Raw genomic sequence first — 19,578 nt, forward strand, 5'->3', positions numbered from 1 at the left:
ACTTATTGGAAAAACAGCTCCTCTATGGCAGGCACTGCAGTAAGCACTAGCTCTGAAAAAGATGAAAAGGTCTTCCCTAAAGGATCTTACATTCTAGATGGGGAGAAATTTATAGTAACAGATCATTTCAATACACTGTGGTGACGGTAATGATATAATAGTAATAGCTGACATTTATTGAGTGCCTACTCTTTTCTGTTCACTGTTCAAAGGGCTGTATATTTAGTAACTCACTTAACTTTCACAAAAGCACAAAAGTATTAATGTCCCCCCATCATATGAGGAAAATGCAATGAAAGTGACACATGAAGTGCCTCAAGGAGAGTTTGGGGGTGGTGTGAGGGCAATTAAGGGGAGGCTTCCTTAGAAAGATGCCTTCCATACTTCCTTGGTGGCTGTTTTTATTTTTTCCTTTTAAAGTGCTGAAATACAAAGTTTGTCCTACTTTCTAATCTATGATTGCCTTTGTTGCCTTTAACGAGATAATCTAGAAAAGGGAATGAACTGATGTTTATTCTTCCTCACAGAATCTATATACTATACATTGAACAGAATACTCAGGACTTACTGGCCCCATGGATGTTCTAGGCTATTTTTTTCCTCCTGACAAACATCATGCTAAATACTATGGTCCTTATGTGTACACTTGTAGTTAATGGCCATAAGTTCACCAAAGCTGAATAAACAGGGCCCTGAACCAAATCTACTAGCCAATAGATTTATTCCTGTGAGAAATTAAATCATCTTTGTTCTCAATTCCTCTTTATTTTAACCTTAACTAGAGTCAACTGTGGGACCCAAACAATCAACTACACATTTTCATAGTCAAGAAATTACTTCTGAGGATTTTAGAGATGTTGTTTGTTCTTTTTTAAGACTAGTGGAGATCATTGAAACTGAATTTATTTCTACAACTCAGAAAAAAAATTTTTTTTTTTAAAGACAGTGCATTTAACATCTATAAACACAAGAGACAACGTGAATCTCTCCAGCTGAATCTAGGGCTGAGAGCAGAATGGAGGCGCAAACTGGTTGTTAAGATACATGAGAAATATAACTATCACTGTGTACTGAGACACTTGGAGGAATACTGTCTCTTTGTTCTAAAAGAGAAGTCTCTTCTACACAGATGTAGAGACAGACGTAGGGACACCAAGGGGGGAAAGTGTGTGTGTGTGTGTGTGTGTGTGTGTGTGTGTGTGTGTATGTGTGTGTGTGTGATGAACTGGGAGATTGGAATCGACATATATACACTAATGTGTATAAAATGGAAAACTAATAAGAACCTACTGTGTAAAAAAATAAATAAAGAGAAGCTTCTTCTAGAGTAGCTCACTTGAAATCTTTAAAGTCACTTATGTGCCTTTAGTAGCCTATAACCTAAGTAGATTTTCCTATGGCAAGCATATTAAAAATAGAATAATCCTACTGGACAGTGGCACGCTGGCTTTCTAGGGGGGAGAAAGCCCTGATTTGTAGCACTGGTCAATTTCTATGGTTTAAATATTCCCACCATGGGGATTTCCCTGGTGGTCCACGGTTAAGACTCCACACTCCCAATGCAGGGGACCCAGGTTCGATCCCTGGTCAGGGAACTAGGTCCTACATGCATGTCACAACTAAGAGTTCGCATGCTGCAACTAAAGATCCCGCGTGCCACAACTAAAAGATCCTGCATGCCGCAACAAAGACCCCACACGTGGCAATGAAGATCCCATGTGCCGCAACTAAGACCCGGCGCAGCCAAATAAATAAATAATAAATAAATATTCCCACCATGGCCTATTTCAAGCTACCATATATATATTTTTAATATCAGGAACTCAGACTCTAAACCAAAAGTGGATGGTTTCTCTCCTTTGAACAAAGTCTGGCTTCCACTTTCACAGCCCCCTTATCTGATCTCAAGCACTGTTGCTATCTAGTAACTGGTTCCCAAACCTGTATGTGGACCAGAATCACTTGGGAAAAGTTGCTGAAATATGAAATTTCAGAGCCCTGCCCTAGATCTGCTGAATCAGAATCTCCAACAGGGATGGAGACAGAAATTTGTATTTTATTTTAAAAAGCATCATTGGTGATTCTGACTCAGCCTTTTGGTCTCCAGGCTAGCATGTGAGAACCACTACACATACTATTCCTGTTTCTAGTGTGAACTCTGTTCACTTTCATCCTTGGATCAAAGATTTTGAGCTAATTATCATCTATAACTTAATCCACTCCCTGAATTAGCCATATCTCTGGTGGAAAATCCTAAAGGATTACTAAAACTCTGGCTAGACATGTTTTTCCTGACTCAATGATAGATATAAATGCTGGTAAGCATTCATTCAATTATCTTCTCCCACATAAGGCTGTCTAACTCAGAACCTCTGTTTTTCTCCAAGAAAATTTCTGGAAGAATTCTAGGATGTCTCTTTTTCATGTAACAGTTTCAAAATAAATACCAAGCAATTCCATTCACAGGACTCCCTTACTCATAGTGTACAGGTTTATTTACCATAAATACCTCATACTTTAAAGTGAATTATTATAATGAGATTAGAATTTATAATAAAATTAGCTTATCACTACATTGACAATTTGCTTTTACTTCCATGTTTACATATTCCAGAACATAGCATTAAACTAGTATAAGTATGTTATGTTGGTATTGAAATAAATATTGAAGCCAGTACTTCATGAAGTCCCATCCTCCCCCGCTTCCCTATTCTTTTAACACCAAAGGATATGTTAAATGTTCAACGGGTGGGAAATTGATTGGGTATGGAATATTGACAGCTAGTCCATGACATTTTTCTATAGAAAATTTCCCTTCCTTTAGTGGGACACGTGGATTGAAACAGATGTTTTATAGAACAGAAGAAATGCTTTATAGAACAGAATTAGTTCTCTTTTTGGGAAATAGCCAGTTAGTTACTTTACAACGAATGAATTGACTTTTATGTCAAGACATATTTTTGACTATTGCATAGTCTCTTTCTACATCTAAAGAAAAATCAGCAAATGGAAAAGAAAGTATCATTCATTCTCTGTCAGAGTAAACAACCTCTTGAAGAACTGACATGCCCATCCTTCTTCCCTGGTGGGACAAAATAAATGTATTCAACTGCCTTTTAACAGAGAGTGAATAGAAATAAACTTAGTCCCTCTGCCCTAAAACCTAAACCAAATGTTTACCAAGATAGTGTTTGGTTACTTGGTTACCATTACCCTAAGTAGCAAGCTATCTCTGTAAAGAAAGAGTTCTATCATCCATTCAAATCTCTCTTGTGTTCCTTCTTGCTTTTTATTTCTTCTTTCTTCTTTCTGGCTTAGATGAAAACTGTTCAACTGATGGAAATACAAGTGCCTTGAGTGGGTGACTATCTTGCTGCAGACCATCTTTCCATCCTTCACAGTCTACTCAGATATCACCTTCTCAACATGGTCGCAAGAAGAATCACTGTCTCTCTCTGCTTGTACCTCTATTTAACAACTATTTCATTCTACCTTTAGCATGGTTATTCTTTACCTTCAAATTGTCTTTGAAGTATAATTGTTAAATTAATAAAATCCAGAATACCTTATCACAATATCACCTTCCATTTTTCATTCTTGTGCCTGTATTCCAGTCCATCTCAGAAAAGAATTGTTCCCCAAGGGTCATTGACATTTCTTCCAGTAGTAGCTCAGTGGGCTTTTTCTTTCAAATTGTAGTTTTAGCAAATCCACATGAAGTCATCTTATGTCATATAAACAACAGAGACATCTTTGTTTTATTTTGGAAGCAACTGTGAATGATTCCAGCATAGAACCAATATGAAGTAACTGTTTTTGAAAAGCAAACTTTAAATAGAACAGTGACTTGGCAATAAGAGTTGGGAAACTTTAATCTCAGTTTTAAAAAAATCTAGGATGTAAAACCGGAAGGTTAAGAAGTGAAAGAGCTAGGTAAAATACATATATCATTATGTAATAATCATACTAGGACTATCCTTTAAAAAGCTTAAATAACATTAAAATTCACCACAAAAAGGAGACATTTTATGAACTGATGAATAATAAAAGTCAGTCAAATTTTGGAAGAGAAGTGGGAGAGGTCATGGAATTCTCTAAAATGTCTCCAGAACAGTTCACTGAATAAATAAATAATATGCTATTCTGCATTTGATGAGAAGAAGCATTAAATAATCAAGCAAATAATTATAAAATATCTAAACTCTCAGAAAGCCTAGACAAAACTAGATGGGGTATAAAGAAGAGAACTAGCATTTGTTGAGTGGCTATTATAGGTCAGACACTGTGCTGGGCAATTTACATAAGTTTTCTCATTTAGCAATCTTTACAAGTTAGGTGGTATCTTTTGTATTTTATAAATGAGGACACCAAGGCTTAAATTGACTACATAATTTGTCCAAGTTCACACAGCTGGTCAGAGGCAGAGATTTGAACCCAGATTTGTCTGACCCCAAAGACTTTGATCCAAAGACCTATAAAGATCCAAAGAACTTGATTCCATACTGTGACCTAACTGACGAAAACAAAATGAGTAAACAAAGGCAGAAATAATCGGAAATTTTATATATATATATATATATATATATATACACACACACACACACACACACACACACACACACACACACACACACACACTTGCATTCTTGAATCTTAAGAGCTGTATTTATCTTAAGGAATCTTAGTATAAGAAAGGTGAAGGTAAATGGAGAGTGCTTCAAATAGACCAACAAAACAGTCAGGAAAAGAGCGATACTAATGAATAAATATGAAAGAAGATAAATATTCTCAGATCAACTAGTAAACTGCTCAGGGAGAATACAACAACTTTTTACATATACTTGAAAGGTATAAGGGGACATAGGGAGGGGCAAAGAATAATTTAACTTACCTAGAACAATGAGTCATAATTATATATAATTGGATGAAAGTGAGGAAAGGAATTTCAGATTGATTAATGTGAAAAAAAATGCTTTGCTGCCAGTGAGAGGCATTTAGGGGTGGGGAATCTCTCCCACAGAGTTAGAATAAAGAACTTTTCTTGCAAATAATAAATAACAGTACTTGACTGAGTGTAGCATTAAATGTAGGAAGCAGTCTTGCACTCATGCAGGGAACAGTCTTGCACTGGGAAGATTCAGAATATTCTGTTCTGTTTGACCATTTCAGTTCTTTATGAATTTGCTGTGTTTGTTCTGTTTCTAATATCTTAGTGTTGCAATGCTATGATGCTAAGATACTAAAAACCTGTAAAAGAAATAGTATGAGCCTTTTAGGAGGTTCATCAAAACATAAAATCATTTCCTGGTTGTTGCTCATTGAGAGGCACATTCATTCAACAGAGATTAAGTTCTGAAAATGGGTCAGTCATGGTCCTAGGTTTTGGGGATACAGAGATGAAAAGACATGGCCCCTACCTTCTAGGCCTTCACAATGTACTATGGAGACAGCAATGAGGTGAAAAATCATAACAAAATTACATTGGAGGCCAGAAGACCATCAGTCATTAAGAAATATCTATTAACTGGCTATAATTAATCCATTTTTAAAAAACTCAACAAGGATTTACTCAGTGCCTATCATGTGGCAGCCCTATCCTATTCACGGTATATACAACAAAACAGTCCCTTACCCCATGGGAACAAACTATAAATAAATTTACCCAAGTAAATATGTAAATTAAAAACTGCATTAAGTATTAAGAAGAAAAGGGTACCATGACAGAATCTAGCAGAGGCTAACCCATCAGTTCCATGGAGATAAATGGAGTCAATAGGGATTCTTTCTCCAAAGGAAAAAGGAGTTAGAGATGACCCCAGTTTCTCACTAGATGCCTAGCTAGGAACTAGGCACCTGAGTGGTACCTGAGTGGCCTGGGAATATAGAAGACTGTCTTCAACAAAAAAGATAATGGTGTATGATCAAACCAAATTCTCCAAAGCAAAATACATTGTCCAAAATTATACTAAAAAGTTTTCCCATAGTAAAATTTGTCTGTACACTCAAAAGTACTTTCTTCAATTTTAACTAAAGTAGCAACCTAGGAATATAAAATCGGCTATTTAGCTTGCTAAGATCTCTTAGATATACTCAGAAATAAATAGGAACTGGCTCAGTTACAACTAGTAAACAGGAAAGGAATGATACAGAAATCAAACTGAGAGTCTGAGCAGTGGTCACATAGTGAAGCATTAAAAATAAAGGGCATTGGGACTTCCGTGGCTGTCCAGTGCTTAAGACTGTGTGCTTCCACTGCAGAGGGTACAGTTTGATCCCTGGTAGTGGAACTAAGATTCTGCATGCTGCGTGGTGTGGCCAAAAATAAGTAAATAAATAAAATAAAAATTCAGTGGGAGTATATTCAAACAATTGAATTTAAAAAAAATTTTTAAAGGGCATGACTTTTGTATTTATTTGCATTGCCCATTTAAAAGCGTATAGAAGACAGATAGGAAATACACTTAAATACCTTATATTTATTTTTAAAAAGCATTTAATAGAGGCAAGAATGAATAGATCTCATGCATAAATGGATCTCTTTCTTTTGTGTGTGATGTACAGTTCAGGAGATATTACATTTCAGTACCTGATAGGCAAATCCTAATTTAGATTATTTTCTTATTAAATTTATTCTAGTGTAATTTTTTTTTGAAATTAACATATTGAATATTGTGGAACAAGCTATCTTTGAATACAATGTATATAACATTTAAAGGATGAATAAAAAGATGCTCCTTAGGAGAGTAAAGGGGTAAAAACCATATTGTCTTTGAGTAAAGTTCATTTAGTTTTTTCTCTATTATTTGTAGCTATCCATCCACTAGCAAAAAAAAAAAAACCAGTTGATAGTAGAAGGAGAAAATAATGCCCAAAAAATGTAGAAGACTTCATTTTATCTAACATTTAACTTCACACTTAATATAGTAATGACAGTTCATACTGTCTCCTTCTGTTTGGAGCTGCATCTCAAAGTCATCTTCTGTTCCTTCTAAGAACCTCGGCAGGAAGCTGGACAGCTTTCAAAATGGCTTTGATATTAAAAATTCTCCATCAGAAATTCTGTAGGGCCTTGGCCTTTGCAGGAGAAAACAATGTTGGGAGGCTGGGAGGCCACTGAGTGGCCACTGAGGAGTGGCCACTGAGCAGTGGTGAAAGGGCTTGACGGGCAGTTTCTTTCCCAGCTGAGGGCCTTGAACTTTGAGTTCTGTTTTTAGAAAAGCTAAATCAGGAGCAAATACTTTCAGGGTATTTTGCTCCAAGTGTAGCTTTTACTAATAAAATGGCAAAAGCTAGAGCCATCAGGTAATACTAAGGAGTTCGGGCAATTTAAAAAAGGTGAGATGCTAAACTCAGCAGGCTGTTTCTGCTGCACACTTGGCACTGTGGATCACTCTGAGTGAAAGATGTGAAGACTCATAGAGCTCAAGTGAAGGTGGGAATAAAGATGAAAAGGCAGCAGTGGTCTCCTGCGACTCTACCACCAAATGCTTTAGCAACCCCATCAAAATAAAGGAAGCCATAACTCTTCCATTATGTTCCTGGCCATTTTGTACCCATGTTTACATGCTTATTATGTTCATGTAGATTGACAGCTGTGACTTTTGTCCTACATTCCATGGCAGGGTATCTCCCTATAAGCAGCAGGATCATAGATAATACCCTACTTTTTCTCAACATACTGTGATCCAAAAAATGAAAGTAATAGCCGATTAATTTGTTTTTTAAGCAAAGAAAGGAACATGTAACAAGAGAGTAACCTAATTCTATAGGATTTAGATTAGTCAAGAAAGCTGTTTGCCACCAGTTCCTCACAGGTGCAAAGCAAGGAATTTCAGCATATTTTGAAAGCCAGTTAGATCATTAATTTCCTTAAAAAACAACCCATATCTATAATGAGGCAGTTATTATTCTTTCTTCTGTGTTTCCATGCACCCTGGTCTACCTCTGTTTTAACATTTACTGCCCTGTAATTATTTATTTGCATATCTCTCTTCCCTCTCTGAAGAGATATGACTGTATTTGTCTTTGTATCTTCAGCCCCTAGCATAATTCATGTTAACACTAAAGCTCAAGAACTCTTTGGTAAAGGTATAATGAATGAATGAATGAATGAATGATGGACATTTTAAAACCAATATGTTTCATCCAGATAACAATAATAGTTATTATCTAAGCATATGGTACCACTAAATGCCTGAAACATTGCTACACATATACACTATCTCATTTAGTCCTCACACAAACAACTCTATAGCCTAGGTATTTTTACTCTTCCTTCATGAATGAGAAAACTGAGACTTGAGGGGGTTAATTTCACAGTCATATAAGGAATAAGCCTCATAACCAGAATTTGAACTCTTCTAGTCTGACTCCTAAGTTTGTGCCCTTACCAACTCTATTACATTGCCTTTGTTTTATTTTATGTCTTCCTGAGATATTACAAGTACTTTCCAGACAGCTGTATTTATTGTCAGCCTTTGTGATTGAAACAATTATTAGTTTAGAGCCTTACAGATACACAAGGTTATTTAAAAACGTGTTCACCCATTGCTTCATTAATAGTTATGTTTCCTAGGAGAAAAGCAGCTCATGTCCTCTTTTCTGTGCATGCTCTATGGAGGGACAATACTTCACAAAATAGATGTAATTACAAATATATATCTGTAATATATATTTGTAAAATTTGTACAACATTTAGCAATTATCTAAATTCATTATTTGAAGGAAAATTGTTGTGAAATCTTTTGTAAAGTACCCATTTCCTCTATCTCATCTGTTCTGGAAGTTTTGTATTACTATGTCATGTTTTCTTATAACAGGACATACCAGTATAGAACATACTGTTTAAAATAAGATGTTTTCATTATTAAAGAAATCTTGTGACAATAGTGAGGAATTAAAATGACATTTTTAATAATTTTGCTTTGCCAATATGATTATGTGAGAGCAGCCTAGGGCAAATTTTCTTTTGGGGGGTAGTGGTAATAATTACTCCAGTAATGATTTGCTACCTAGGTAGACCACATAGTTTCTAAACATATCTGGTTACCAGGCAATTTTCAGCTGTCAAGAACAATTTACCACAGCTGAATATACCAAAAGTGGTAATGAAACAAATAAGTTTAGAATAATAGTATATGATGTTAGTTCAATCTTTACTATTGGGTTTTATGTCTAACAAGGAGAAAGCTGAAGTCAAGGATTTATGTCACTGCAATTGGGTTCTAATTTGACGTTCATCATAATGAATGCATAAAAAGTAAGTGCTTAGGTTGCATTTTAGAATCAACAATTGGTAAAAAATATATGTTGGGGCTTCCCTGGTGGTGCAGTGGTTAAGAATCCACCTGCCAATGCAGGGGACACGGGTTCGAGCCCTGGTCCGGGAAGATCCCACATGCCATGGAGCAACTAAGCCCATGTGCCACAACTACCGAGCCTGCGCTCTAGAGCCCGCGAGCCACAACTACTGAAGCCCACGTGTCTAGAGCCCGTGCTCCGCAACAAGAGGAGCCACCGCAATGAGAAGCCTGCGCACTGCAACAAAGAGTAGCCCCCGCTCGCCACAACTAGAGAAAGCCTGCGCACAACAACGAAGACTCGTAGCCAAAAGTAATACATTAATAAAGTAAATAAATTTTAAAAAAAAAGAAATATATGTTGGAGGATCAGAACCTGAACCAGAATCTAAGAAGAAACTTTTTTTTCCCCCCAAGCAAGAAGAAAATATATTTGCATTTTGGAAGAAAATAAGAAATGTAGATTATGTGTGTCAGATATTGCCTGCTATACAAACTTCAAGAGATAGGTATGCAAGGCAAGCCTCCGTGTGCAGTCCGAAAAAGTATGCCATGAAAGGTGTCAGGGCCTTCTGCCTGAAGCTAGTTCTGCATAGTTTCCAAATGGTATTTTTATCTTGTAATTATGTGAAAAGTCACATTGACAGAAATCCACTAGCACATGTGATAGAATCACATTCTTCTCTGGCCATTCCTGAAATGTGTGTAAGTTTTAAAATATATGGCAGGGCTTCCCTTGTGACGCAGTGGTTGAGAATCCACCTGCCAACACAGGGGAAACGGGTTCGAGCCCTGGTCCAGGAAGATCCCACATGCCACGGAGCAACTAAGCCCGTGCGCCACAACTACTGAGCCTGCGCTCTAGAACCCGCGAGCTACAACTACTGAAGCCTGTGCACCTAGAGCCCGTGCTCCGCAACAAGAGAAGCCACCGCAATGAGAAGCCCACCACACCACAACGAAGACTGGCCCCTGCTCACCGCAGCTAGAGAAAGCCTGCTCGTAGCAATGAAGACCCAACGCAGCCAAAAATAAAATAAGTAAGTTTATTTAAAAATTAAATAAATAAAATAAAATACATGGCAGTACAGAGAGGTCAAATCCTAGAAAGGATTGGATCTTCTATTAGAATAAAAGATAATGGTGATGGTGGTGGAATACCATATAATAATAGATGAGAGTCCTACATTGTCTTTCTTCTGGCTCCCTGTCTGCTGTCAAGAACCAAGTTGACTTAACTGAATCATACAGTAACTATTGGTTTAGTCACCTCAAAATGATGAAATGTTTATACTGGATTATGGGATTTAATTTAAAGTCATAGCATTTTGATACATTCATGTTACATATTATATAATACCTCCAAATTATTTAATTAAAAACAAATGAAAAATCAAAAGTGCTTTGCTATCTTAAGAGAAAATGCCTAATGTTTTCATAATGAGGCCCAACCAAAAGAAAAAATATCTGGGGATTTAATGTGGAAATAGTGATCACCGTAACTGTATGAATTAAAATAAAACTGGTCTCCTGAGAAATTCAGCGTTTTAGAAGCAAAATGTTTACTTCTCTCTTGTGTTAGGTAAGTTTTTTTTTAATCTTGTAATAATTATTCTTCTAAATTATGAATCTCTTTAAGGGCCAAGACTGTCTTATCCCTAGGAGTTTGTTCAGTATTTAGCACATAGTAGATGCTCATTAAATGTCTGTTGAGTAAGTGAACAGATAAATAAATGCTGCCTTAAACAAACACACACATTGTTATCCTTTCGAACAAAATCTATTATGGTGTTTTCCTCCTCTGTCCTTTGTAAATAGTTTCTTTTATCACTGCCTTTTAATTCAATTTAACAGTCTGTTTTAGAACAATAATCCAATAGAAAATAGGGAAAGATCAAGAAGACAGACGTCACAGAAGAGGAATAAGAATAAAAACAAACAAAAACAGTCTTTTTTTGAGCAGCCATAATTTGCTATCTGCTAATTGCCTGTTAAGTGCTAGGGACATACATTATGGCTCATTTAACTCTCGGTACCACCTGGTAAAATAGAAATGTGGGGCTCATAAAGGTAAAAATTTAGCTAGGAGTTGAACCCAAGTCTACCTCCACTAAACCCTTCAGGGGATAGGTGAGTGAGACCCATGCTCACCTTCAAGGAATTTACATACCGGTTTGACAGAGAAAAGTAAACCTCTGACTGTCTGAAATGCAAAGTAGAAGAGACCAGAGCGATAAGAAGAAGTGTTATTTTTAAAGCACTAGAGGGTTTCAAAGAAAGGATGAAATCATATTCAACTGTGCTGAAATAAGGAATGACTTCTCAAAGAAGGTAAACTTGTCCATTAGATGGGTAACTGGAATGGCTGCTTTGGGCTTCATACTTGGTGAGGTGGGAGAGGGAAGCAGAGGGAAGGGTGCTGCATCTCTTTTCTGAATATCACTGAATATGAGTTTTGAAGTTCTGTCTTTACAAGAAAGGTGCAAACAGAGCTGCTACCTTGAGCACTTCCACTGCTCCAAATGGTTGAATCGCTTTGACCATACCCTTCCAGCGACAACTTTAGGGGTGACACTTGAATAGATCTTAAAGGACGTGTAGAATTTTGGAAGATAGATATAGGAGAAAAGATTTCCCTATTGAAATTAATAAAGGTACAGAAACAGGAAAGGTTGGGGGTTCATTTAATTAGAATAAAGGCTATCTGCAAGAATTCATCCCATTCGATTAGAATGAGGGCTATAGGCAAGAGAGTAATGAAAAGTAAGACCGGAAAAGTGGGCTAGGGCCATAGTATGAAGGATCTTAAATGTTTGATTAAGGGGCAGTTGTGTTTTGTAGACTACAAATGCTTCGTAAACATTAGAATTATTAACTAACACATGTTGGTTGAGTAAGCAAATAAATGAATATTCTCAAGAAGATAATTTATACCTTTTGTTTAAAAAAAAAAAAGGCAATATTCCATGCCCTTACTGTAGTGGTTCTCAACCAAGGAGAGCATAAGGGAGGAGAGGAAGGGTGTGTTTCACATATGTAAGATGTAAAGAACTTTTGCAGACTTCTCACATTCCTGCTGGTTTGGGAACCACTGCACTAATGATTATAGGCTTAACAAAATTAAAGAGATCTAAACAGAGTACTACACCATCAATACCTGCATTTCTTCAGCTCCTCTTCTCACAAGTCACCAACACCTTCCTGTTTGACAGCATTACTGTCCTATTATAAATCTTATGTGACTTACTCATTCTGTGTTGTCTTACATTGTTAATCACTTGAAACTTTCTCATCCTTTGGTTTCTATAACAACACCTACTTGATTCTTTTCCCTCTCTATCTGGTCCTTATCTGCCTGGACCAGTGTTCCACCCTTGGTTGCCTTCTCACTCTATACACTATCCCTGGGAAATCTCATCCAGCCCTCCTAGTTTCAACCCCCATCTGCTGACAACTCTCAACACTGTATTTGTGACCCCAACCTTCTCCTACACTTCAGATTATTATTTCCAGTTGTGTATTATAACTTATTGGTGCATCCTTCAGACATCTCAAACTTAATATGTCTAACCCTGAACTCACTCTCTTCTCCCTCCCTTCCCTATCTCCACCCCAACATGGATTCACCTATCCCAACCTGCTCTAGTCATTCACTTTCATAAACTACAAACCTTAAAATCTTCCTCAGTTTCTGTTTGTCCCTCAACAATGCATTCTTCCTCCTCATCCAGATGGCCTCTGAACCCTATCAATTCACTATTAAAAAAAATAAGGTTTTCTCCCATTCCTTCATCTGCTGTCTTAGTCAAGTTCCTTGTTCTCTCTCATTTCTTTGGTTTCTCTGCCATCAGTCTCCCCCTACTGCAGTCTATTTCATACAATGATGCCAAAGTAACTGTCAAAATTAAATTATAACCATGTCGTAGTTCTGCTTTTTTAACATTTTACTTCCTATGATTCTTTATACCCATAAGACAAAATTCAACTTCCTGGGTTAGGCCCTGCCTCAGTCTGGCTCCAAACGTAACTCTATAGCTTTTTCTTCAGGCTCATCAGCTCCAACTGCTTTCCACTCAATGCACACTCTAGACACAGTAACCTTCTCACAGTCCCCAAATAGGCCCTTTCACATATGACTCCTACAGCCTGGAATGTCCTTCAGGTCAATTCCGTAAATTCTTATTTGGGCATCTACTATGTACCAGGCTCTGTTCTGGGGCATAGAAAGCAAAAATAAGAAGATAAAGATCCTTCTGTCAATGAGTTCAGAGTCCAGTAATAAGGGAGACAGGCACATAAATAATAATGCACTGTGATACACACAGAATAGAAATATATACAAAGAACAGAGGCAGCATAGAAGAGAGGGTGGTTAATTGTCCGGAAGGCGTGGGACAAGGAAGGGTAAAGGTAAAAACAATGCAGGCACAGCCAGGGGCACTGAGGCATGAAAGAGTTTCACGTTTTCAGGAAGCAGGAAGAGCTTCCACATATAATGCAGAAACATAAAATGCAATGAGGATGAACCATACACTTAAAAATGGTTAAGATGGTAAATTTTATGGTATGTGTTTTTTACCACAATTAAAATTTTGTTTTAATTATTTAAAAGAAATGCAACGGGGAGAGAATCTAAAGACAGGCTGAAATAAGCAACTGCCTATCTTCCCCTCCTTTTCACCTTGCAAACTCCTACTCATCTTTTAGGATCAACTCAGATGTCTAAATGACCCCTCCTTTGTGGATCCTATGTGAGACCCTCAGCCTGTGCACCCCTCCTCTGTGCTCTTACAGAGCTCTATCAGAGTGCTAATCACAGATTATGGAAATGTTTTGTTTATTCCTCTGTTTCCCCCACACGGATATGAGCTCCTTGACTCATATCCGTGAGTCACCATAACTTACACAGGCATAGACTCTATGCTTCTACAAGAATTATCTAATGAATTCATTAGTTATTTAACTCACGATTAACTAACCATATGCCATACACTATACTAAGTGCTTTATATACGTGATCTCCTTTCACCCTTACAACTGTATGAGGGTAGATATTGTTCTCTTTTCCATTTTATAGAAGAGAAAACTGAGAAAACGAGAGGCTAGGTATCTTGCCAAAAGTCACACAGTTAGTAGTTGATGTGAAGCCAGATTGAAGCCAAACAGAGCTTTTAATGACAAAGAAAGTAATCAATAGAGTAAGTTTCCAAGGGGATAAAGGAGGGAGTGGGATCTAGAAAGTTAATTGAGAAGATTCAGAAGGAAGAGCCGGCCGGCAGGTGTCAGACTCTGTGCTATGCACCTTGCTGAAGTAATCTCATTTAAAATAGTTTCATCCTCATCAAATCTCTGTGTAATGTAGATACCCAAATGAAGAAACCGACATTCACAAAAGTTAAATTTTTTGTCCAAAATCACAGAGCTTGTGAGAGACAAGGCCATAAAGCAAGATCTCTTCCAGCTTTCTCATTTGATTCTTAGAGAAAAGCGTGGAAAGTTGAAGATAAAGAGATTTTGAGGTGGAGAAAAGATTACCTGAGGACCTTATCAGTGAATCAGAATCTTCAGACCAAGTGGTGAGGGTGAATTAAAAAGTCTGGAGAAATTTTGGGACACCCACTGTGAGGAATTTTATTTTAAAAAAATAGGCAGGGACAACTGAATAAATAGGGCTAATGAGCATCAGTTAGGGGACCCTACTGAGGTTAGGGTACACAAATTTGTGATAAACCCAACAAGCACATTTTGTTTTTACTTTGTTCAGCTACTCTTGCTAGCCCATGAACAAAGAAAGTGTTGGGGATTGTCAAACTGAGCAGTAGGCAATCGCAGGAGTTGGGAGAGGGCTGAGGGGAAGGACTTTTGATTAATAGAAAGGACTTGCAGAAGTGGCTGATTATAGATTCTAGTCTGAGGAGCTGTCTTAGCCCATACAGGCTGCTATAACAAGATACCATAGACTAGGTGGCTTAAAAGGTAAACGTTTATTCCCCACAGTTGGAGAAATAACTGGAGGTTGAAGTCCGCAATATGGTACCAGCATGGTCCAGTTCTGGTGAGAGCTCTCTTCTGGGTTGCAGACTGCCAACCTCTGTTGTTGCCTCACATCCTTCACAAAGAAGAGAGCTCTGCATTCTTCATTCCCTTATAAGGGCACCAATCTCATCTCCCCCAAATTGTATCCAAACCTCCTAAAGGCCCCCCACCTCTAAATACCATCACATTGGGGATTAGGCTTCAACATACAAATCTGAAGCCGGGGGACACAAACGTTCAACAAATCAAATTAAGCTTTCTTCCTATACCAAACCTGAACTCTCCCAGGTTTGTATAGGGTTGGAGAAACAACCTATCATTTTATCTGGGGTCACTATAAATTGATGACTACTAACCTCAAAAGGTGGCCTTTATGCTGCTGGCAATTATACTTCACTTCCTAAGTGTCTCATTCACTCTCCCACTCCCATTCTTCATCATCTCTCTCACCTGATGACCTTGCTTTCTATTTCATCCAGAAAATACAAGCAATCAGGGGACTTCCCTGGTGGTACAGTGGTTAAGAATCTGCCTGCCAGTGCAGGGGACACGGGTTCAATCCCTGGTCTGGGAAGATCCCACATTGCTGCGGGGCAACTAAGCCCATGCACCACAACTACTGAGCCCACGCACTGCAACTATTGAGCCCATGTGCCACAACTACTGAAGCCTGCATGCTCTAGAGCCTTCATGCTGCAACTACTGAGCCCGTGCTCCGCAACGAGAAGCCACTGCAATGAGAAGTCCGCACACCGCAACGAAGAGTAGCCCCCACTTGCTGCAACTAGAGAAAGCCCGGGCACAGCAACAAAGACCCAGTGCAGCCAAAAAAAAAAATGCAAGCAATCAGAAGAAAAATCCCACCGGCTCCCACCACTGCATTTATTCACTTCCCTGCATTTGTATCCATATGCTCTGCCTTCTGTCCTATTACTATGAACTAATCATGCTCCTACCCAAGTCCAACACCTCCTCTTCTACACCAAATCCCATCCTTTTTTTCCTCACTCAAGTATCCCTTTAAAAATTCTCCCATCTCTCTTCTACTCACCAATTTTTCCCTTTCTACTGGATCATTTCCATCAACATCAAACATGCTGTAATTTCCCCTATCTTAAAACAATCAAAACAGACAAAAATTCAAACCTTCACTTCAGTTCATATATCCATTCGGTATTAGCTACCACCACATTTCTGTGCCCTTATAGAAAAGCTCACAACAGAGCTGTCTGTTCTCTTGCTCAGATTACTCTATTCCCATTCTCTCCTGAGTTTTCTTCAGTGAGGTTCGCCACTCACTGTTACACTGAAACCGTTCCTGCCAAGGACACCGGTGGTCTTCATGCTGTCAAGTACAGTGACCCATTCCTGTTCCTCATCTTCTTGGACCTGTCAGCATTTAACACAGTTGATGTCAGTCCACCTCCTTGAAACTTTGTTTGGCTTCCAGAACACCATGCGCTCATGAATTTTTTCCTTTCTCACTAACTGCTCCTTCTTTGTTTTCTTTGCTGATTCATTCTCATCACCCCAAACAAAAGCCATTCATATTTAATGCCTTTAATTTTAGGATAAATTAGGTGGTTTAGCAGCAGATGTGCTTTTCTGATGATATCTTCTTATCTGTCATTTAATTAGCTTTCATTCATTGAGCATACACCAAGTGGGTAAAGGAGGAGCCTCAGAGATATGCTGTGTGGTAAAGGGAAGCCAGTTTGGGATGGCTGGGCCTAATCTCCACAGATAATCTGGTTACTCATTGGTCCTTGTGTGTCCTCTCTGTTGTAGTGTGTTCCTGTCATCCAGTTGGATCAGCTGTCCTTCCTTTCAGCTCAGTGACCTTCTGTGACCCCAGCAACGGTGACTGCCCTTGCAAGCCGGGGGTGGCAGGGCCACATTGCGACAGGTGTATGGTGGGATACTGGGGCTTCGGAGCCTATGGCTGCAGGCCTTGTGACTGTGCAGGGAGCTGCGACCCTCTCACAGGAGACTGCATCAGCAGGTGAATGTGCATGGCTCTTGTTCTCACCTCTGTGTCTTTCAGATTCTTTTGAAGATCTGGTAGTGATTTGGAAAACGTTGCATGCCGCTAGTGGACAAAGATGTATTTGCACATCTCTTTAAAAAATTTTTGTTAAAGTGCAGAGTCAAGTAATTTGTTCTTGCAAGATTCTAGAGATGGCCTGGTTCATTCTGTAAAATAAATTATTCTTTTTAACAATAAGCCCTTTACAACACTATTTCTGAAAAGTGAAAGGATGGGAAGGTAGCTAATAAGGTTTAAATCTCTAGAAATACATTCATTTCATTCAAGTTCTAAGAAATTCCTTAATAAGTTCTTCATCATTTTCTATTTTATTAGCAGCACAGACATAGACTGGCATCATGAAATTCCTAACTTCCATTCCATGCACAATAAGAGTGAACCAACTTGGGAGTGGGAGGATGAGCAAGGATTTTCTGCACTTCGACATTCAGGTGAGACAATAGATATTACTGCGTCTAGTCATATTTCCGGGTCTGGTCTTGAGTAACAGTGATTCATGACAAACCAGAGAACAGATTTTGGATCTTACAAGGGGAACTCTAGTTCTAAGGTTAACAAAGTAGTGACCCCCGTAAGTATAAAACTCTTAAACATAGCTAAATGGTATTTAACAAGCTTTTGTTTATTTTCTGATTGTTAGAATAACATGTAATTAGTACAGAAAATTTGGAAAATGCAGAATATCACAGTAAAAAAAACCCTCCAAATCTCACTATCCCACTGTTAATACTTTGGTAAGATTTTTCTTTTTTTTTTGCTGTGGACCATTTTTAAAGTCTTTATTGAATTTGTTACAATATTGCTTCGGTTTTATGTTTTGGTTTTTTGGCCATGACGCATGTGGGATCTTAGCTCCCTGACCAGGGATTAAACCCACGCCCTCTGCATTGGAAGACGAAATCTTAACCACTGGACCGCCAGGGAAGTCCCTTCCTCTCTCTAAAACATACTGTTTTACACAGCTGAGAGCTAACTCAATGGAAATGTACAGATTCATTTAAAGGAAAAACATTCTTACAGACCTAGTGTATGTAACTCAGTACAAAGCAAAAGCTAGCTGTGAACTCCTTATGTTTAAAGCTTTTAACCAACTATAAAACAAAAATAATTTTACAAACTAAATATAAGCCAAATAAAACTAATAAAATTCAAATTAACATTAACTGAATATGAAAAATGATTTTTACTGAAGCCAAAACACTGTTTACTACATAAATATGATTCCTTGAGTTTATCAAGTCTATACTCCTCTTTATTCTGATTTAATTTTCCTGTGATGTTTACGTGTTCTGTCATTTGAGGAGCAGGCTGTGATACTGGCGTGAACACATAATTTCTGTGTTCATCCTATCTCTATTCTTTTCTCATAGAAACTCAAGTGGTTCTATTTAGCATCAACTTAAATCACGTCACAAATACAAATGTGGACAAGAAATCTTGTTGTCAGCATTTGGTTGTAAAGTGCTCACCAAATCATCCAAATAAAACTTAAAATAACATTAAAATATTTTTTATTATTAAACACGACAAACACCAAAAATGTGATATGAACACCCATATGAACACCTTCTAGTGTTATGAAATCTTGATTTTGCCATAATTGCCTCATATTTTCATTTAAATTCTACAGATGCATTTGAAGCCCCTGATGTACCAATCTACAAGTTGACTAGCCTTCCTTACTCCACAGAATAACCACTAACGTGAATTTTGGTGTTCATCATCCACTTTCACATTTTTACTATTTTACTATATATATATATAAAATAGTATATAATTAATATATTTATATATTTATGTAATGTTTTAAAAATATCATGTACATGATAACTTACCCACCCTTTAAATTTTTTTTTTTTTTTAGTTAAATGTGTACTTTTTTAGATTTATCCATTCTATTATATGAATACAACACTCTGTATTCTCCCGTTGTTTGCCATTTAGGTTATTTCCAATTTCCAATTTTCCACTATTATATATAATGCTACCATGAATGTTCTCTTATATGTGTTATATTGTGTACTTGAGAAGGAGTTTCACTAGATCAGGGGCTGGCAAACTACAGCCCTCAGGCCAAATGTGGCCTGCCATCTACTTTTCTACAGGCTAAGCTGCCTGCTCTAAGGTTTAAATGGTTATATAAGTTATTTTAAATGGTTATATAAGTACCTACATAAAATCTTTAATTTTTCCCCA

At 37.7% G+C, this 19,578-nt stretch overlaps 1 protein-coding gene across 2 annotated transcripts in view; it reads left to right on the top strand.

Moving 5' to 3' along the window:
- NTN4 (netrin 4) overlaps positions 1–19,578 on the top strand; it is a 106,718-nt gene that overhangs the window by 73,269 nt on the left and 13,871 nt on the right. Inside the window, exons 6-7 of one of the 2 annotated variants that reach the window (XM_033866245.2) lie at positions 17,124–17,337; positions 17,701–17,813. In XM_033866245.2, the coding sequence (XP_033722136.1) occupies positions 17,124–17,337; positions 17,701–17,813 (327 nt within the window). Of the gene's footprint in view, positions 1–17,123; positions 17,338–17,697; positions 17,814–19,578 lie in introns of both variants that reach the window. The other variant, XM_033866244.2, reaches the window with a different exon arrangement.

This window comes from Tursiops truncatus, chromosome 11 (genome assembly GCF_011762595.2).
Source record: "Tursiops truncatus isolate mTurTru1 chromosome 11, mTurTru1.mat.Y, whole genome shotgun sequence".
In the NCBI taxonomy this organism is placed as follows: domain Eukaryota; kingdom Metazoa; phylum Chordata; class Mammalia; order Artiodactyla; family Delphinidae; genus Tursiops; species Tursiops truncatus.